Below are 22,196 nucleotides of genomic sequence, written 5' to 3' on the forward strand. Positions count from 1 at the left end.
GTAAAACAGAGAATAAAAACAGATGGCTTTGTGAGTTAGAGATTTGTGCTGACTATGGCTCCAGCAGACCGAAATGAAGAGGTCATGAGACAGGGATGCTCTTTAGCAGACGGTGGAAACAAACTCTTCCTAATGTCTTGCCTGAATAGACACAGGTTTCCCAGTGGGGGAAGAGGTCTTTGGTGTTGCATCTAAACTTGTTAGATGAACTGAAGAGACCATATTTTGATTTCTGGGTGTAAACTGTAAACCCCTTCCTCTCATTGCAGAAAACATACAAACTCAGTCTCTCTCTGCCTTTCCCTTGTTTTGGCATAAAGTAGATATTCAACATTAAGAACAAAAAGGAAGACCTAGGATGGGTTAATGACATATCTCTTGATAATATTTAGTGATCATCTGCAAAGTGCTTTCACATAGATTATTTATTACAATCCTCACAATGGTTCTATGGACTGGTTTCATCATTCCCATATGAAAGGTGAGGAAGCTGAAGTTCAAAAACCTTAGGTGACTTGTGCAAAGTCACACAGCTTATGAGGGACTGAGAGTCAAACACATCCTCCACAGGCAAAGTCTGTACTCTTTTCCAAAGGCAACTAAGGATAAAAATATCTAAGGATTGTAAAAAATTACAGTTAAAAAGCAAGCTATCGAAGACATCTTTACTTGAAAGATGAGGAAACCAAAGTTCTTACTATATATAAAATAGATAAACAACAAGGTCCTACTGTGGAGCACAGGGAGCTATATTTAATATCCTGTAATAAATCATAATGAAAAAGAATATGAAAAGGAAATATATTTTCTTTCAACATTGTATATCAACTATACTTCAATAAAAAAAATTTTTAAAGAAATACTGAAGTCCCAAGAGGCAAAAATCATCTTCTTAGGCTCTCAGAGCTTGTTAGCAGCAAATCAGGAATCTAGAATTCTTTCTACTACTCTTTGCTGACCCTTGAAGGAACTCCCTAAAGAATAAAAGAAGCTTTCAGAGTAGAATAAACACCAAAGTGCTCCTCCTGTTGCACATGAATAAGAAGCATTCCGTTCTTCTGCTGTTTCTCTGCCTTGTATTTTGTCAGGGAATCTACAGATGGCTGCCAGAGGCCACTCGTGGAAGAGGCTCTAGTTTTAGCGTTCCAGATTCCACTGAGAACCTTGTGCATCTTAGTTCTCAGTTGTGTCCAACTCTTTGCAACCCCATGGACTTTTAGCCTGCCAGGCTCCTCTGTCCATGGGATTTTCCAGGCAAAAATACTGGAGTGGGTTGCCATTTCCTCCACCAGGGGATCTTCCCCACCCAGGGATCAAACCCTTGTCTCCTGCACCTTCTCTATTGGCAGGTGGACTCTTTATCACTGCGCAACCTTAGCAGATACCCAATAAATGCTAGTTGTTGCTACTGCTATTACTAATACAGAGATGGGAATACCAGACCACCTTACCTGCCTCCTGAGAAATCTGTATGCAGCTTAGGAAGCAACTGTTAGAGCCAGACATGGACCACCAGACTGGTTCCAAATCAGGAAAGGAATACGTCAAGGCTGTATATTGTCACCCTGTTTATTTAACTTATATGAGGAGTACATCATGCGAAATGCTGGGTTGGATGAAGCACAATCCGGAATCAAGATTGTCAGGAGAAAAAACCTTAGGTATGCAGATGACACCACCCTTCTGGCAGAAATCAAAGAGCAACTAAAGAGCCTCTTGATGAAAGTGAAAGAGGAGAGTGAAAAAGCTGGCTTAAAACTCAACATTCAAAACACTAAGATTATGGCATCTGGTCCCATCACTTCATGGCAAACAGATGGTGAAACAATGGAAACCATCACTTCATGAAAAATAGATGAGGAAACAATGGAAACCATGAGAGACTTTATTTTCTTGAGTTCCAAAATCACTGCAGATGGTGACTGCAGCCATGAAATGAAAAGATGCCTGCTCCTTGGAAGAAAAGCTATGACCAACCTGGACAACATATTAAAAAGTGGAGATGTTACTTTGCCAACAAAGGTCCATCTAGTCAAGGCTATGGTTTTTCCAGTAGTCATGTATGGATGTGAGAGTTGGACCATAAAGAAAGTGGAGCACCGAAGAATTGATGCTTTTGAACTGTGGTGTTGGAGAAGACTCTTGAGAGACCCTTGGACTGCAAGAAGATCCAACCAGTCAATTCTAAAGGAAATCAGTCCTGAATATTCACTGGAAGGACTGATGCTGAAGCTGAAGCTCCAATACTTTGGCCACTTGACGTGAAGAGCTGATCATTTGAAAAGACCCTGATGCTGGGAAAGATTGAGGGCAGGAGGAGAAGGGGATGACAGAGGATGAGATGGTTGGATGGTATCACTGACTTGATGGACATGAATTTGAGCAAGCTCTAGGAGTTGGTGACACAGTCAGGGAAGCCTGGCATGCTGCCGTCCATGGGGTTGCAAAGAGCTGGCCGTAACCAACTGACTGAACCGAACTGAACTATTACTAATACTTCATGAAGTACTTATGATTGGTACTACCCCACCAATAGCATTATGTCTCATCTTCCCCCTTTCTTCAAATGTAAGTTCTTGGAGACCTTACAATCTACTCTTTCTTGCCACTGTGCGTGCACATAATATCTTTTAAAGCATCTTCTACTTGTAGGAAAAATAGTTTTAAGTTTTTTTTTTTTTGGTTAGATCTGCTGAGTGGAATCAGGCTTATTAATATCTGACAAAATCTGAAGGAACAGTTCTGATTTTTACATAGGTGTATTTCTTAATTCTCATTTTAAAGTATATATTGTTTTATTTATATTTGAATTAGCAATCTGTTTTGTTAAAGTATATTAGTAATAAAACATTATCTTTAAAAAAAAAACAAAAACCAAAAATATAAGCATGTTAAGTCCAGCCTCTGGAGGCAAACACTGTCTCCCACACCCCATCAGGCCTCCGCCTCACTGTGAGTGCTGTAGCCATCCTGTATGGGGCAGTTACCATGGACTTGGCACGAGGCTAAGCACCTTATGTACCTTGCCTAAATTAATTGCTAATATCATCCCTGAGGGAGAGATAGGATTTCTTTACGCCCTACACTCCTTATTGCAGAGTTAGGATCCAAGAGGAAACAGAATGGTGAATGTTAGCTTTTCAAACTCAAATTACAGAAAAATGTTTAAAAGATGTGAGCCTACAGAAAACCCACAGAAGTTTCACTTTATTCTGTGCTTTATCCTGACTCACAGGAGAAACAAAGTCTTCAAAAGAGAGAAGAAAGCTTCATTCTTCACTCCCCCCATTTTTAAAAAAGTAGTGCTCTTAATTACTCATGAAAAACCAAACAAACCCTTCAAGGTTCATGGGAACTTTGCATCCTGAGCAAAAGGGAAACTTTGATTGGTACTTGGGCAAAGCGAGAATTAAAGACAGTTTTCCAAAGAACATATTCCATTTCACTCCATTTTCTTGCAAGATCTCTTCCCTTCCCAGGCCTGCCTGCCTGGATCCCCCATCCTTGCCCATCAGAAAGGTAGAATCCTCTTCCCCACTCTGACAACTCACACTCCCATTTCAGACCTGATTCTTTCTGTGAATCAAATTCACAAACACTGTCTCTAATCCCTATTCCATATGTCAATTTCTATGCAGTAAGTTTGAAGAGTTTGGATTTTCTCTTTTATTTAAGTATAACTGATTCATAACATTGTATCAGTTTGAGGTGTGCAACATAAGGATTCAATAGTTTTAAAGATTATAATCCATTTAGTTATTAAAATACTCACTATATTTCCCTGTTCTATACTGTGTATCTGTATTGCTTATTTATTTCATGCACAGAAGTTTATATTAATACCTCTTAAAACCATACCCGTATCTTGTACCTCCACCCTTTCCTCTCCCTACTGGCAGCCACTAGTTCACTCTGTATCTGTGAGTCTATTTCGCTTTGTTATATACATTCCTTTCTTTTAATTTTAGGTTCCACATGTAAATGATAACACATTGTTCTTTTTTCTGTCTGGCTTATTTCACTAAGCTTAATATCCTCTAGGTGCATCCACATTTTACAAGCGGCGGAATTTCATTCTTTTTATGGCTGAGTAGAGGTTTGATTTTCTGTGTCAAGTTAAATGCATATAAATAAGAGTGCCCCTTTTATGACATTACCATCATTATGAATTTGTTTAGGGGCATCAAGAGTTAGCTAATTCCACAAAAGCTGCTCTGTGGACCTATCTGACACAGTCATTTGGTTCAACTGGATATTGTTTTTTAAAGCCACATTGAAATTAAAGTGTTTTCCCAGGCTCTCTGAGTGCCCGGGTCAGGAACGCTGACAATCTGCTGCCGAGAGGGGCCGTCAGCATCACCCCCTATCAAACCCTCCCAGTCAACACTTGCATAAGAACCAGCAGGCGACCTGCTGCCTGGTGACAAATGCTGTGACTCCAGGAGGGAGCCAAGTGCTATGAATGAAGCCTGGCAAAAGGTCATTTTATGTAAGAGGAAGTAATGGCATCCCCTGGGGTGCAGACATAGTTGTGAATTAAAAACCTGTTTACTGAATGCTGGAGAACGTACACTTAGGGACCCCTCTCCTTTTTTCTCCCTTTTCGTCTCATTAAAAGCTACAAATTCTTAGATCTTCTCCCATTTGTCTACTTTGGGGTGTTTTGTGTCCTAGGTGGGTCATAAACTGTTATTTATGATTACATTCACATAGATCTCTGTAAGGGCCAACAGCAAGGTTCACCACCCCACCTATTAGCATTCTGTGGGTGCCTATGAATCTACTACCCTCCACCAACCTTTTCTAGGGGATATTTCTCCTGACACCTACAGAGAGAGGCTAGAAAAGTCAGCTAGCTATTTCCTCAAGTAAATAACTGTCTAAACACTCAAATCAACTTTTCAACTCCAGCGATGACTTAAAGATCTGGGGAGGGGTATAGGGGCAGGGAAAGACTAGTGACACCAGAAATATTCCATGAATATTTTAGGAGTCAGATGATGAAATAAACTCCAAGCAGCTTCTTGACCCAGTTCCTAAATAAGTGATTTTCAATAAATTTTTGAAGAAAAAATGTAATCCTACAACTGCGTTTTCAAAATGTCCATTTCAGAATATACGTCTGCTTTCTTTTGTGAATTTTCTTCTTGCTCAAGGTTTCTGTTAACCCATGTGGATTTTATTTGGAAAGACTAAGTCACAAGTCACCTTTTAAATCAGTAGAATTAAACAATTTATTTTCAATATCTATAAAGTCCTTAAGACAGCTCATATAATTTAAGTAAAAATTCACATTTTCACGGGGGAAAGGATGTGATGTCTGAATATTTCAAGTGGTTATTTGCAAGAATGACAACACCTTGAATTTATGTAAGTTATCTTCCAAGCCTTACAAAGTAATGTCACAGTGGAAAGAGTGTTTTTTACTTTAACTGACCATGTGACCAGCGGCAAATCAGTGGCCCTCTTACTTTGACTTTTTCCCTCTGTAGAAAGGGAAGAAATGAATGAGACATTATCTAAATTCCTAAAATTCTATTTTCAGCTCTGATCTCAACTCATCATTTATACAGGCAAAGGAAAAGTACTGTTGCCTACCATTGTATAGAAAGCAAATACAGACCAGGGTCTGCACGCTGCTGAGATAGCCACACAGCTCAGGTCTTTACAGGCATCAGGGGTTTTAATTAGGACCTTTGGGAACAATTACAATTATTCTATACTGAGCCAGAGCATTGTAGCAAGGATTAGATTCACTCTCACACCTGCAAACACAGCTCATACAGTTATCTACCTTAAGAGTCTTCTTTGCCATCAGAAACTTACAACAGGAACTCACTGAATCATTCTCCCACAGAGACCAGATAATAGGGGTTCAGACATGGTTGGGCTAACCCTCAAAACTCCAAGGAAGCCTGCTAAGTGCAGGGTCAAATCCTTCAGATGTCAAGTTCTGCAACAAAAAATTGACCATCTCACCTTCATAGGACATGAAGTTACTATCAAGAAAAGTGTATGTGTACATATACACACACACATATATATATACATATTGGGCTTCTCTGGTGGCTCAGCTGGTAAAGAATCCGCTTGCAAAGCGGGAGGCCTGGGTTCAGTCCCTGGGTTGGGAAGATCCCCCGGAGAAGGGAAAGGCTACCCACTCCAGTATTCTGGCCTGGAGGATTCCATGGACTGTACAGTCAGAGGGGTCGCAAAGAGCTGGACATGACTGAGCGACTTCCACTTTACTCAGACATACATACACACACACACGTATATATACTGGGAATTATTTGGAGGAATCATTAAAGGCAGGTGTGTGCTTAAAAAACTGCAACCAAGGCTTGTAAAACTGAACATCTCTCCAACAGCTAAAAACTAGAAACTAACACTGTTAAAGTTTGGCCTCTCTGACTGTGATGACTCACAAAGCCAGTCTGCCCTTTTGTGGCGATGAGTCAGCCCTGGCAGAGGAAGCCACACCACCCAGTAGAGTTTGTTACAGCAAGGTTCAAAATGCTGGCAAAATAACTGAACTGAATGAACTATCCACTTCAAGGGAAAGCCGATGAAGGATAGTGACATAATGAAAACTTTGAAACTTCTCAGGAGTCATTTCCTGTTTCCTTCTATGCAAGAGCTGAATACTCATTTATCAGTTGCTTTGGAAGCACATGTCCTTAGGCCTTTAAAAGGACTGTGGAGCGTGTTTGCTCACTCTGTTAGAAATGACTTTGGTGGGGTTTGAGAGCATGCCACATAACCACACTACTTTCTCAAGTTCTCCTTTCCAGCCTCTAGCTAATCATCCGGGGCTTCGGGCGGGTGCCCAGGCAGAGCGACGGAGCACACAGGCACGCACCGATGTCGAAGGACTAGCGTCAGAACGAATATGATGCGCGCATGAAGAGCCTTACGGCAGGCGCGCTGACAGCAGCGTAAAAGAGAAGCTCACCAAATGACAAGACGAATGAGCGAAATAACATGCCAGCTCAATGGGGTTTGACGCTGTCATTAACATCACCAGTGTAAGGGACTTCCCTGATGGCCCAGGGGCCAGCACTCCAAGCTCCCGGAGCAGGGGGCCCAGCTGCGGACCCCCTAGATCCCAACTGCGAGCTTGACCACTAAATATCCCTCATGTCGCCACAAAGATGGAAGATCCTGCAGGCCACAACTAAGACACGGTGCAGCCAAATTAATGAACTGATTATTCTAAATCACCACTTTAAATAACAATGCTGCTAGCGCCCATGTATTGAAAGCCTAGGCTGCGGCAGGAAGAGTGACAGCCCATTTATGTGAGCCGGCTAATTGGGGTTCACAGCTCCATGTGAAGTGAAAGTCGCTCAGTTGTGTCCAGCTCTTTACGACCCAAAGGCTATTCGGTCCATGGAATTCTCCAGGCCAGAATACTGGAGTGGGTAGCCATTCCCTTCTCTAGGGGATCTTCCCAACCCAGGGACTGAACCCAGGTCTCCTGCCTTGCAGGTGGATTCTTTACCAGCTGAGCTATCAGGGAAGCCCATGAGACAGGTACAGTCATTGTCTGCATTTTACACAGGAAAACTGAGGTCAAAATAAATGAAATCACTTGCCCAAGGGAGTTCAGCTAATAAGATCAAGACTTTTCGACTTAAAGCAGGGTTTCTCAACCTTGGCACTACTGACATCTGGGGCTGGATAATTTTTTGCTGTGGAGGACTGTCCTGTGCATTGTAGGATATTCAGTAGCACATCTGACCTCTACCACCAGTTGCAAAAGCCAATAACATCTCCACTGTCAAATGCCTCCTGGGGGAGAAAATTCTCTGCAGGCTGTGAGCAACTATTCCAAAGTATAAGGCGAATTGTTATGCTACAGACCCACTTCCAACACCACCAGTCTCTCTACAGAAACGTGGTGGTAGAAATGCATATATATTCACACACACAAACATACACGCACACACAAACATACACACACATACACACGCACACACACACACACGCATACACACACAGAGTCATAAACAAGATCACCTTGGGAAACAGGTTCTGAGACTCTGATGTTTGTCTACAGGAGGCCTGGAGCAGGGGGATGATCTCGGGAAGCTCACCGGAGAAGCACCAAGGGAAACAGGACTGGGCGGAGGGAGAGCCACCGACTGGCCCGTATCTGGGAACCAAGTACTCTCTGTCCTCAGGTGGGAATCTGAGTGGCGCACCGCAGCATCCTCTCCAGACACATATATGAGTATTTTGATTGTTTCATTGTAACTCACTTGACATACATAAGCATGTAAACCAAGAATGGAAAGTGATGAGCAAATGACAATAATAGCTCTTTAAATAATGGCTTTTTTTTTTCTTTTTTCAGAGTTGAAAACATGGATATTGCCATCAAACTGTTCTTACCATTTAAAAGATGTGCTGAGGTCTCAGAAAATATAATTCATAGCTTTAAAACACCATGTATTATATATTCACATTGTTATAAATGATCCCCAAACCTGCTTATCTACCCTGAAAGACAGGGAGCTTCCTTTCATAGCTGTGCCAGGTACTGTTCTAAGCACTATTATGTGTACTAACATTATAGTAAATCTTCTCAATAACCAGAGGGTGGGGACCTTTATTAACTCCATTTTACAGAGAAGGAAATTGAGTTTCCAAGAGTTTAAGTAGCTCAAGATCTACATGACCTACAAGTGGGAGAACTGGGACTTGAACCCATGTGCTCACAAATCCTGGCTCTTACCAACACTGCTTGACCATTTACTTCCCATTGTACCCCTCATGTTCCCTCGCAATGGCAGTAATTTGTCTTCTCAGGTTTTTTCTTTAAAAACAAGACCAAACAGAGGAGGAATCAAGACGGTGAAGCAGGATGTAGCGCTCACCTCCTCCCACGTGTACATCAAAAGTACATCCACTAGTGGAACGATTAACACAGGTCATCTGCCGAGCACTGGTGGAAGCCCTCAGACTGTCCAAAGGGCAGGAAAACCTCTGCACAACTGAGCAGAACAGAAGGGAGAACAAAGCCAAACGAAACAGTAGAGTACTAAAGCTCTCAATGCAAGACTATGCTGAAACAAAAAGGATGCCTCCAAACTTCGTGTTTTAAAGTCTTTTAAGATGTAAAGACTTTTGGATGCCAAAGGAGACTGTGGGCCAAGTTATGCTAGTTTCTTTTAAAGAACTGAGTCTCTTTTCTGGTCTCAACACAAAACAGCAAGTTTTATAGATACCACTTTGAGAGACGATTCTCTTAGAGTCAAAGCTTCACCTTGGCAAGGGACCCAGGAGGACTCAAATTTCTCTGGGACTCCAGAAGGAATTACCTCCAATCTAACTCACTAAGGACCATTACTTATCCTCCAGGCACTACAGAAAAATTGCAACTCATATCCATTAGCACTCAAAAGGCAAAAATTATCTCTCCAAATAACCCAAGTGAACTTCTATATCCTATATTCAAAATGCCCAGCCAACCTCAAAAAACGGTCTTTTTCAGGGACTTCCCTTGTGGTCCAGTGGCTAAGCCTCCACATTCCCAATGCAAGGGGCCTGGTGTTCGATCCCTGAGCAGGGAACTAGGTCCCACATGCTGCAACTAAGATCTTGCACGGCACAACTAAAGATCCAGCATGCTGCAACTAAGATCCAGCACAATCAAATAAGTCAATAACAATATTTTTTAAGGAGGTATTTTTCTTCCCCAAATCATCATACCCTTTACAGTGGCCAAGCCCTTTAGAACATTCTTCTTCCCACAAGAACACGCAGTGTATGCGACAGGTGAACAAAGCCTTCAAAACAGTCCACAGGTCAATCACCTCTATAGATACTTTATTTGAAATGGGATGCATTTTGAAAATATGGACTATGAGTCACAACTCTCCAACATCACTTAGAGACATATTTACACAAATTATGACCATTTCATTAAGTTCACAAATGTGATAGCTTGTAAAGCATTTGGTTCATGGTAATGCTTGCATACTCTGAAACTTTAACCAGAAGACTGATAGGGGAATGTAACAGACAATTATCTTTCTTCTCAAAATAAATACAATGATGCGGAAGGATAACCTGTTGTTAAAAAATCTGCTTCCCCACCACCCACCCAGCTGATCACTGGGAGGCCAGCTTCACAACAGGAGTTTTTATGTAGCTGTTTCTAATGGTCCAGAGTCCTCTTGCCTCCTGCATCAGAGAATAATGCCCTTTCCAAGAAACCCTGTTGGACGCTATCCTCTATTTGGCAGATATCCTGCCAGCAAAGTCACATCACTTTGTCATCCAGTCTTAAGTCAGTCCAGATTGGCCGTTCAGCACTGCAGATCAAAATTCATCCTTTAAATTGTCAAGAATTTAGAAAAATAAAACCCAACCAATGCAATTCTACAATGAATACATCTTAAGTGGCTTTAGGCAAAGAGTGTATTTCTCTTTAAAAAAATCATCGATGGATTCAATATTGAGCTCTATAATTTCCAAATTTAAATTTTATTCTACTGAGACATTTTGTTGGTAAAGTAAAACCAATTAATTTGACATTTATTTTAAAAAAGTAAGAGAGGCTCTCAGGCCCATCCTCAACCTATGAAGCTCTATTTTCTACGAGATTGCTCCAGTTTCATTCAGGTCTTAGATCTCTTGTAAACCTGCCACTGAATATGGCGGTGTAAACACTTGGAGCCAAATTAAAACCAATTCACTTTCCCAGGGGACAGAAAATAAGTGATGTGTTTCAACTCATACACTCATACAGTGTCAGCTTTAAATGAGAAAATTTTAATAGTGTTTGGCAAAAGAGAGTTAAAACAGGTCTCTCAACTTAAGCCAGACTTCCTAACAGTGTTTAGGTGTTAAAAGGAACTCTTTATTTTTTTAATACCTTTTTGGCCGCATATTGGGGCATGTGGGATGTTAGTTCCCTGACCAGGGATTGAACCTCCGCCCCTTGCATCGGAAGTGCAGTCTCAACCACTGGGCCAGCAGGGAAGTCCCAAGAGGAACTCTTCTCAGCAACAAGCTGGGCTTCATTTTGCTTTTGTTTTGGAAAAGGAAATGGCAACTCACTCCAATATCCTTGGCCGGAGAATTCCAAGGACAGAGGAGCCTGGTGGGGCTACAGTCCACGGCGTTGCAGAGTCGGACACAACTGAGCAACTTGCATTTTACTTTCGCTTCTATTTAAAAAAAAATGTGAAACCAAATTATGAAGTTGGTTTGATTTCTAATATGATGAGAGAACCCCCCTTCCTCCATGAGGGAAATGTTCGTTTTGAAAGGGCCCTTTATATCCATGTTCTCTCTGACCTCAGTACTCCGGGCACACAGAGATCTGTGTGGATCTCCACTAAGAAAGTATGTCCAGGGAATTTCGTCATGGTGCATGGCCTGTCCCAGCGTTAGTTGTCCTCAGGGAATGGCATGACAGAGAGCAAAGGAAGCACTGTGTGCGGCCAGAGGAGCTGTCTCCTGGGTACTAGAAATTAGACATCTTTTCCTTCTTTCATTCATTTGTCCCAACAAATATTATTGAGCTCACTTTGAACACAAGTTCAAAGACAAAAACTTGTTTCCAAAAGGAACATTCCTTTTAATTTCCCAACTTCTTACATTTTATGTTTATCTAAGAGGTAGGTTTTCTATTGGACCTATCCTTTCCTTCCATTTCTTGGGTCTCGAAAGATGTGTATCTTTATCTTCCTCCATGAAGGTGATTTGCCAGCCCTCAGAAAACCTTTCAGGTGTGTGTGCTCTTTGCGACCCCAGGGACTGTAGCCCACGAGGCTCCTCTGTCCGTGGATTCTCCAGGCAAGGGTACTGGAGCGGGCTGCCATGCCCTCCTCCAGGGGATCTTCCAGACACAGTGATTCTCGCGTCTCCTGCATTGGCAGGCGGGCTATCACTGCGGCGCCTGGGAAGACCCTAGGCTATCCAGAATACCCTGGGTGGCCCGTATTGTTTTCTTATAGGTAACACAAAGCCACCGACACATTCAATAATTTGCACCTGTTATTTTGTGTTGTTGTGTGTTGTTAAGTACACTTGTTTTTTTGTTTGTTGTTCTGGAATAATTAAGCCGTAATAAGTGTTAGTTACATAATAAAAACCGCCCCGTTACTCTCCCTTCTAACTTCTGAGTTTTCACAATTACTAAGAAGGGTTCAGACTAGAGTCACTACGAGAGTCAACTCAATCATAGCAGAGCAAGGACTAAGGGCTATGAAAAGATAAGACAAGGAACCATGATTCTGATGGCCACCTTATGAGCCAGATCCATTGTGAGAAAGAAAAAATTCTAGCAGCTAGGAGGGAACCTAAGCATACTTTTGTAAGCTAACAACATGCAAGTGCTTTTAAAAGCCTACCTGAATCTTAAAAGTATTCATAGATTTAAATTTTTTTATAGCACAAGAATTTGAAAAAAAAAATCCTTTCATCTGAGAAAAAAGCTGAGGTTTAATGGGGTCATATGATCTGCATTTATTAAAATCAGAGTGAAATGGGGTATTATTAAAAAGCACATCAGTAGTTTCAAAGAAATCAAACCAAACTTGCCTTAAGAACTCTTGAGATCTGCTCTCTGAACTGCATCATATTTTTTTGTTTGTTTTCCGCAACTGCAACTTCACCTTTAGTGGGAGCCCACGTAAGTTCTGCTTGCCCCTTGGGTGAATTTTATTTTTCACCACTTCTTTGGATCTCAAATTTTCATCATTTAAATATTGCACTGAGAAGCAATTTGACCTTCAAACTCCTTTTGAGATGGAGGGAGAATAAAGGTGCCTCTAGCATGAAATTCTATTTTCATTTCCTGACTATAGAACTTAGCAGTGGCCTAATGCTGACCATTCCAATTTAGAAGCTCGAAAAATAGTAATCAAGACTTTGTGAAAACGAAAATGGAAAACAGAGAGCTGTTAGTAAACCCATGCAAGATAGGCAGTGATTTTCAGCCCTAAGACGATTTGCTAGCATCTATGGCTCTTTTTTAAACTGAAGTCGCATCTGCACTTGTGGATTTTGACCATCCTTTTCATTTCACACAGAAGAGGGTTTGTTCTACCTTTAAAAGCACATCCTCTTCCCCCAACCATACCAACCCCCCGGACTCCTGGAAGTTGCTGCTAAAACAAGACTGGGTTGTTTTCTTACTGCAAATCCAGTGTTTATCCAGTCCTTCCTTTTTCAATTTCTGAGTTTAGTTAACCTAACAACAAAACATATAACCCTTGGATTTCTCACAGAGCGACAAAGAACAGAACAGTCAGGGCTCTGGTCAACATTCTCAGGATGGAAACAAAAAGCTATGACTCTCAGTCCTTTGAAACATTCACAAATTGTATTTTAAACTATGAGATTCTAGAATATGCTTCTAGAACAAAATAAAAAAAAAAAGGCCAGGAAATGCAGTTCACATCAAGTGTGCCAAGCTCATGAAGAAGGGTAATTTCTACTGTGGATAAAAGCACAAATGTTCTCAAACAACTGGCATAATTCTTTTCCCCCACTACGTTTTTTGAAATGAAACATCTAATGCACTCATACTCTGAAATCATAGAAAACTCATTATTAAACCTTCCACACAAAGATGACCTAAGCAAGGCTTTTCCTACAGTAGGCCAAGTTCTCCTGTATATTCAGGATACAGTCATCTTGCCATCAACTGGGTTATGTTATTAAATATTTTGAATTAGATATCATTACTATTGATTTCTTTTTAGAAAAGCAATTAGATTTTTATAATTACACCATTCTGAACATTCAACTTCTTTAAAAGTTCTACACAAAATACATGTCTAAGGAGAAAAAAACTAATTAAAAAAAAACAAACAACGAAAACCCCACATAATATCACAGAGTTTAATTTCAACCACCTGGTATAACAATGAAGTGTCAGACCTTCTGAAAATGCCCTAGGAATAATGATTAAATTCTTGTGTTCCTCTGTACCGCCTTTTTTTCTTTCTTCTTTCCCAAGACTACAACTTACTAAGGATAGGCTTTCGAAAATAAAGTATCTTTTCTGGAAAATGGCCTACATTCAGAAATGTCTCAGAACAAGCATTAGAAAAAAAAAACTAATAAATAATAAGTCAAATACATTAAAATAAAATTACAGTACATCATCCCTCCTAGAAGGTCCACCAAACTGGAAGATCCTCTCAAAGGTTCATAAATAAAGCCTTCTGGACTCAAAATTTTTCCTGCATTGTGAAGAAGAGTATGCAGAAAATAAGTGGAATCACGAGTTATCAGACGGGTTCTGTTCAAACTACTTGATTTGGTGCGGGGCGGGGAGACTTGCTCTCGATCCAAGTGAAGACAACAGAAAGGTGCTCGTCCCGCTTCCTCAGGTCCCCAAAACCTGAAAAGAAATGACACGGACGGAAGTGAGAAGCTCGGATTCCTACCAGCCCAGTTCTCTTGGCATCCGGCCCGCGGACAAAGGAGCTAAGACAAACACCGGGGTCGCTCCCTCGAGTGCCCGCAGTCCAGCGGCGCCGAGCGCGCCAGGAGACGGCCGGCGGCGCGGCCGGGGCCGGGGGCGCGCGTCCCGGACGCGGGCGGGTCGGCGGCGCTGCGGGCACCTTCCCGCCCAGCGCGCGTTCCTCAGCCTGCCCTCCCCGCCCGGCCTCTGCTGCCTGCAGCCTGTGCCCTTCTCTCCACCTCCCAGAAACCCAGGTTCATTGCTCCCTTGCCCACCCAAGAGCCGAACCCGTGAGCAGGCTTCCGGCTCTGACACCCCCAGAGCCGCTCCCCGGACCCGCGCCGACCTTACCGCGTTCGGGCCGGGTGCTGCCCTCTTCAGGCCGAGTTGGAGGTGCTGCGGAGGAGCCGGTGGCCGTGCGCCTGCGAGAGCGGCGGTGGGTGCGGGTGCGGTAGTGGGTGCGCGTGCGGGTGCGGGTGCGGGTGAGGGTGCGAATGCGGGTACGGATGAAGCGGCTGCGGCTGCGGCTTCGGCTGAGCCTGGGGTTTGGGCTGGGGCTGCGGTTTGGGTTGGGGCTGCGGCTGGGCTTGGGACTGAGGCTGCGGCTGGGCTTGGCTTTGGGGCTGAAGCGGCTGCGGCTGCGGAGGCTGTTGCTGGACCAAGTGCTGTTGCTTCTGCCGCGTGGACTTGACCGCCAGGATGGCCTGGCGATTCTTGTACTGCACCATCTGCAACGTGATCTCGGCGTTCCAGCCCTGGTCCTGCGGGCACCGAAAGTCGATCTCCTTGCCCTCAGCCATCACCACGGTGAAGTACATGTACTTGCCCTTGCGCTCCACGCAGTCCACGGTCTTCATGTTGGAAAAGTGCAATTCCTTGAGCTTGACCGGCGGCTCGAGGCTGGCCACGGCGGGGCCTCCGGGTTGGGACGGCTCGACCGAACCCTGCCCGGGCTGCTGTTGCTGCTGCTGCTGCTGCTGGTGGTGTTGCAGCTGTTTGGGTGGGATGAGCAGCAGCCCCTCCTCGGTGAGGATGCAGCACTTCTTCTTCCAGAGCTGCAGCAGCCCGTCGCTGCGCTTCTCCAACACGCCCTCCTTCAGCGCCTTGCAGCCGCTGCTCTCCAACATCCTCCCGGCATAGGGGGCGCCGCCGCTCGGCTCGGCCTCTCCGCTTCCAGCCGCCCGGGTCGGGGGCAGCAGCAGCAGCCGCGCGCCGTCCTCGCCCCAACGGCTCCCGCGGCCTCCGGGCCGGAGCGCGCAGAGGAGGCTAACGCGCAGAAAGCAGGGCGGCGGCGGCGGCGGCGGCGGCTCGGGGTCCGGGCAGCAGGGCAGCCGCGTCCTGATGCGCCACAAGGTCCCGGAGCTGCGAGCCGCCGGGGCTCCGCCGTCCTCTTGCGAGCGCTCACTGAAGGGCACTGGCCGGGCCCCCTCGCGGCGCTTTTGAATGGGCCATATCCCCCACCCCCGAGTGACACCCAGCGGAAAAGGCGGCTCCTGGCGCCCGCGCCGCGGGGGAAAGCCCAGCTTGGAGAGGCGCTCTGCCGCCGGCGCGCGCCTCATTCACTTGGGGCCTTTCCAAAGCCGGCCGGTCCACGCCCCCCGCGCCCCGCGCCCCGCCTCCCGCCGCCCACTCGCTTCCGCGCTCCTTCCCCAGGCTGGCGGCCGGGACGCGAGCCCCGGAAACTCGTCTCCTCCGCCCGGGGCCGCGGCTGAGGGCGCCCCGACTGCCGGGCGAAGAATGCCGACGCGCAGAGGGCGCCGAGAGGCCATCTCCAGCCGTCGCGCCTCTCCGCCCGGCGGGGCTCTCTGCGGAGAGCCTCGGGTGGGCACGGGACTGCCCAGGTGGGCGCAGTTGCCAGACCGCCAGGCACGCCAGGCGGACCCTCTGCGCTCCGGAACTCGCCCTGAGGACTCGCGCTGGGTTCCGAAATCTCGCAGAGCCCGCTCCAGGCCTGGGCCAGCGAGGAACTGGGGCTGAGGTTCGCACGCCGCGGAGTCCCGCGAACTGTGCCTCCCCCGGACCCCACGTAGACATCTTAGTGCGCAAAGGGCGAGAGGAAATGGTGTCTTTACACTCACACTCGCTTACGGCCACTACCCAGCTCTTCTTAGAGCGCGCGATTGTTAAGAGCAACCGTCTGTCCCTTTTGGAGTGGATAGAAGGGAACCCACTAGAAATGACATTTCGCCTTCCTTTTTTCGAGCCTGGAGCGCAAGCACTCCTTATCTTACGTGACACAAGCCCTTAGGCTTCCTCTTGACCCATCCGTACAGCCTGCAGTCTCTTACAAGAGTAACTGCAAATTGCGGTAACATCCGGTTCTGAGATTCCGCACTTTAACCTCAGAAGGGTGGGTTAACCTCCGAAGGGTGGGTTGGCCTCCGCGGACCCGTCCCTTTGCAAACGCCCAACAGGTCATATCTCTCCTAATCTCACTTATCTGTAACCCTGGGGAAGGTCATTCTGTGCTCGCCCCTAGCTCCCTCCTACTCCATTTAAGCAATTTCTATAGAAACTCTGGGAAACAAAGATTAAAGAGCATAAACCGAAACCAAACCTCTTAAGGAAATGTACTAGAGAATCCCAACTATATACCCACCCTGAAAAATATGAATTACACAAAAGAAAGAAATGAGGGATGGACAAGTCGGAGTCGGCCAGGGTACCAGGAAAGGGTGCTACTTGTGCCCAAGAAGGAAGGAGAGCTGAGTTCATCCGTAGTGTCTGTCATCTGGCTGGAACAAAGAATTCAAGGGGGAAGAAGCGACACATGAGCTTGGAGAACCCCTCAAGAGTCAAATTCTTTGTGTCACGCTTAAGAAATTCGAGGTTCATCCCAAGGTAATCGAGAACAAAGGATAACTTTTAATCACGGGAGGGTCCCGAATCTTGATGGAAGGAACGTTTCAGCACAGAAAACAATTCCAGCGCAGTCCTGACACCCACTGAACTGCACTTAGCATCCTCAGGGCCTTCACACTGTTGATAGATGAGCAGTCTTGGTAGGAGAAAGGCGATTAAAATCATGTAAAGATCTCTAGTAAAACAATTCTGTGTAACAATGACAAACACTACACCTGGTATCTGTTTTCCCCCTGCCTTTGCAGGACAAGTGAGCATTCCAAAGAATTTCCACATGACCAGCTGTTCATCTTTTTAACAGAATGCCATTCTTCAGCTCCTTTAGAAAGGATGCTTCCAGTCTCTGAGGCAGGTGTAGTGGCGAAAGACATTTCATATGGAAAAATGATGCAATACAAAATTGACTGGCTAAAAGTAAGACATCTTCTGGCAACCCAACCCATTTTCTTAAGAGAAACTGAATGTTTTGGTGTTATCTAACCTGCAGTTTATCAGGATGCATCAAATGCATTTTATCTCAATTACTTAAAAATGTCTAACCAAACAGCGTGATTTTCAAAAGCACTTCTTATATAACTAGAGACTTTAAAAATCAGAATTTTCAGTTGGCTATTTGATAGCTTGGTGAACAGTCCAGAAGTCCAGTTTGCCTTCTCCAACCACCTGTGAGCGTGCTCTTGTGGCTGCAGTCTTTGCAGCCCCATGGACCAGGCTCCTCAGTCTATGGGATTCTCCAGGCAAGAATTCTGGAGTGTGTTGCCGCTTCCTCCAGGGGATTGAACCTGTCTCTCCTACACTGGCAGACATGTTCTTTACCACTGTGCCACTTGGGAAGCTCTCCAACCACAGTGCAAGTGATTACTGGAAATTTCAGTAATATAATACAGAAATCTTGATTAACTTCACCAGTCACCACCAACTCATAAAAATGGCCATATTACCATTTGTAAAGACAATTTATTTCACAGAAAATGAATAACAGGAAATAACTGCCCTCCTTCCTCTCCCCCGCAACTTCAAGTGTATATAATGAAAACCTACAAATGTCACTTAAAAATTACTGAAGTTTAGAAAGCTAAGTAATCCATTGCTCTGGTAAACAAGTCTGAAACGGCTAAGTCAAAACGGACATTACAGTCAACTGCATCAAGCTGTCTATCAGCAGCATCTGACAGAGCTGGTCACCTTCTGCTCTGGAATAGTTCTTCACTGGCTTCAAGATCATCACTTAGCTTTCTTTCTCCCTCCCTAGTCACATGGTCTGATTCCTCTACAGATGCTTCCTCTTCCCAATCTTTTAATGACTGCCCCAAAGTGCAGCCCGTGGTTCTACTCACTCCCATGATGATCTCATCCAGTGTTATTCTCAATAACATCTGTATGTCCAAGACTCCCCAAATTATATCCAACTGTTACTAAAAAATAAAACTATCAATCACCAACGTTAAAAAATAAAGATGGCAACCACCTGGGCAAGGGAACATATACTGGTGAGTAGTTTATTAGAGGGAAAAGCCTGAGGGGATTTATTGGTCACAGAAAGCAGAGTTCCTAGAGGTTTTGCTAGAAAAATAAATGATAGTGTGCTGGATAGGATGGAATCCATAGGCTTAAATACAATTGGCTTGATTGTCCATAGGCTATTTATCCTAATTCCTAGACGGAATCGGTTCAGTAAGGGTCTGGAGTCATTTAAAGTTTGTGGTTTTTGAAGAGACTTCGCTGGTTAGTATAGCTGTAGTGAAAAACTGCCTTCAGCTTTTACATATTCCAGGCCACTGTTAATATAAGTTGCATTTTTTCTTTTTCCTTCTACTATTGGGTGTCTAACAGAGACCTCAAATATGTGCTTATCTCCTCACCCTAACCTATTCTACCTACCTACAATCCCTTCTCAGTACACGGCAATTTTATCTGTACAGCTGCTCAAACCGAAACCCATGGAACGGTGCTGCCCTTAAAACAGAGAAGCCCTGAGCTCTGAAGAACCATTACCCATCTATCTGGAATTCATATTCACTCTAAACTGCACTCCAAGTATTCAGGGTTCCAAACATCCTGTCGAAATGACCTCGGCGATTTCTATCACCACTGTGTGCGCTGGTGTGTAAGGGAAGAGGACAGATTTCGAGCATGCAGGCTAAGGTGTTCACACAAATGTGCATGAGGCCCCCTGCCATACAAATCAGAGGCAGGAGAAGCAAGGCGGGACACAGGCAGAGGACCAGGTCACCTGTAAGGAAGGTTCTGGCACAGGACTTTTAAGGATCCGAAATTCAAACCTGGCCTTCCACGTATTTATGAAGGTGTATTTGGCAAAACAGAAGCATGGGACATATTTTCAGTGAACGAAAGTTTTAAGATATTTAATCATTGTTGTCTCCATTGTACACTTACCCCAGGACGGGAAATGTTTAGAAGCATGCCTGCCTTGCACGAACCCTTGACTCACTTTCCAGTACTCAAACCACAAGCTGTCAAGAAATCCCATCAGTTATGCCTTCAAATTACATCTATATTCTGTTCATCTCTCTCTGCTTCATTACCACCCAGATCATCTCTCCCCTGAATTACCACCATGGCCTCCTAACTTGCCTCCCTGATCCTACCCTTGCTGTCTTATCATCTATATTATAATCTCTAAGTCATCCCAATCACTTTCTTCATCTTTGCTCAAATGTCATTTCAATGAAGACTTTCATGATCACTCTAAAACTGCAACCACAAATTTCCCTTAATTTTCCTCACAGCATGTATCAGTATTACCTACCTTCACAGTAAATATGAGTAATTTATAATGCCTACTGCTTATTTTTGTTCCCATTCCTAGACAATGTAGCTCAAGAGGGCAAAGATCATTGTTCTGATGTGTCCTGATCACCTAATACATTTCTTGACACAGAAGTTCAACATATGTAGAAATTTTAAATTGACACAAAAGCCCGTATCTGTCATAAAAAGAAAATCAATGTCTTTAAATACTTGACAGATTTTCATAATGCATCCTATTTAAAGTTGTCAAACTGTAAAAAAACTTTATGAAAAGAACTTCTAAAACCTGCCATACTAATACATGTATTTGGTATTAGTTTTAAAAATAGATTCAATACTATACATGGTAGGCCTCTCTGAACTTTTTCTGTAGTTTGCTATTTTTTGGCTGCAGTGTGGCATGCAGGACCTTCATTCCCCAAACAGGGATGGAACCTACACCCCCTGCAGGGGAAACCGAGGCTTAACCCCTGGCCTACCAGAATTCCCTGGAGAATTTCACAGACAGAGGAGCCGGTGGGCTACAGCCCATGAGGTCAGAGAGTCGAACACAACCGAGTGACTAACGCTGTGGATTTTTTTAATAACCTACAAATGCTATTGAAAATAAGCCCCACAAGCCTTTTACCGAGCAACATGCAACTTAATATTGAGAGGTATTTATATATCACACTATTGCTTGTTTTTCTTTTAAAGTCACTTAGTCACGTCTGACTCTGTAGCCCACCAGGCTCCTCTGTCCATGGGACTCCCCAGGCAAGAATACTGGAGTGGGTAGCCGGTCCCTTCTCCAGATCTTCCCAACCCAGGCCTCCGGCATTGCAGACGGATTCCTTACTATCTGAGCCATCAGGGAAGCCCATTGCTTGCTAGTAAGAATAAGAAAAACAAAACAAAACAGTAATGGAACAGAATTGGTAGCAGTTTCTTAGCTGGCTGTCAGATATTTGCTTAAAACTTCATTCACAATACTGGCTTAAAGACATGTAACAGAACTTAGTTTTAGTGTATACTTGATTACCAGACTGTAAAGTTTTTAATCTATAGACTTCCTAATTTGAAATATAAACAAACTCATGAAAAATGTCATTAGCGAAGATGTGGGTAGAATTCAAATATCTTTTAAGAAACAGTTAAAAGCAAAAGCCAAGTAAATCATGAAAATACAAGTCAGGTCACCTTCATCAGCGTATAAAGGCCCACATTCAGACTGCATTTTAGATTTCTTAACCATTCATTTTAAAACACTCTATTCAGTAAAAAATACTGTATAAAAATGCCAAGTTGAAAAGCTTAATAAACAGCTCTTAAGACTGTATACAGAGCTGATTTTCACAGATGTGGCCCTCTACTTCCCTTCCTTTTGGCCGTAAGTTGATGAAGTGTGCCTCCTAGTGACCAATCTGTATAACACAGCTTAGAGCGATTTACAGTCAACAGTAATTCACAAGTCATTGTAACCGGTTCACAGACAGCACTGTCAATCAGCTATCTGTCCTTTCTGCCAATAACCCAAATTTTTAGGTTCTCATTTCTCACTCATGCTCTTGTAATACTACTTGAATCCAACCATTTGAGTCCACAAACAGGAAACATCCAACCTCCTGTCCACGAGAGAGCATCCTAACTCCTCGCTCTAGCATGGAAAGCTATCCGAAGGACTGTAAAGCCCTGCTTGCATTTCCAGTTCCTTCCTCACAACCCACCGTCACTTGTCTACTTGTTCTGTCTTTTCTAAATCCTCAGTAACATTTCATTTTTCCAATGTGTATTCCCCTCTTAGCTTTCTTCAGGCTGAGTTAATTCCTTCCTAATCATACTGCACTACCTCCAGTCTGCTACGTAGTTAATATTTGGGGTTAGTACTTTCCATCACTGTACCTGGGAGCACAGTGTTCTTGGTGGAGACTGCTGATTAAGTGCAAACTGAGAGTGCTCAAACTGAGACTAAATGTTAGCTCTGGCCGGAAATACACTAACATTCAAAACAGGGTACACAGGCTAAAGACATTTTACTGAAGACAGTCAGCAACTGAGTCCAGGAGAATCTGATATTCATTAAAGACACTTACCAGGGTAAGAACACCTTTTAAGTGATAAATGGAAATATGAGGGTGAATGGAACAGAGCA

The 22,196-nt window shown here is 44.0% G+C and overlaps 1 protein-coding gene across 1 annotated transcript; it reads right to left on the bottom strand.

Annotated features, from left to right (window-relative positions):
- Positions 1-9,813: 9,813 nt before the first annotated feature.
- Positions 9,814-15,996, bottom strand: PHLDA1 (pleckstrin homology like domain family A member 1). The gene is made up of 2 exons (XM_012173944.4): positions 14,783-15,996; positions 9,814-14,368 (listed from the first exon to the last, which is right to left on the bottom strand). The coding sequence occupies exon 1, from the start codon at positions 15,988-15,990 to the stop codon at positions 14,809-14,811; it is 1,182 nt and encodes a 393-aa protein (XP_012029334.4). The 5' UTR covers positions 15,991-15,996; the 3' UTR covers positions 9,814-14,368; positions 14,783-14,808.
- Between the last annotated feature and the right edge of the window lie 6,200 nt (positions 15,997-22,196).

This window comes from Ovis aries, chromosome 3, assembly GCF_016772045.2.
Source record: "Ovis aries strain OAR_USU_Benz2616 breed Rambouillet chromosome 3, ARS-UI_Ramb_v3.0, whole genome shotgun sequence".
Lineage (NCBI taxonomy): Eukaryota > Metazoa > Chordata > Mammalia > Artiodactyla > Bovidae > Ovis > Ovis aries.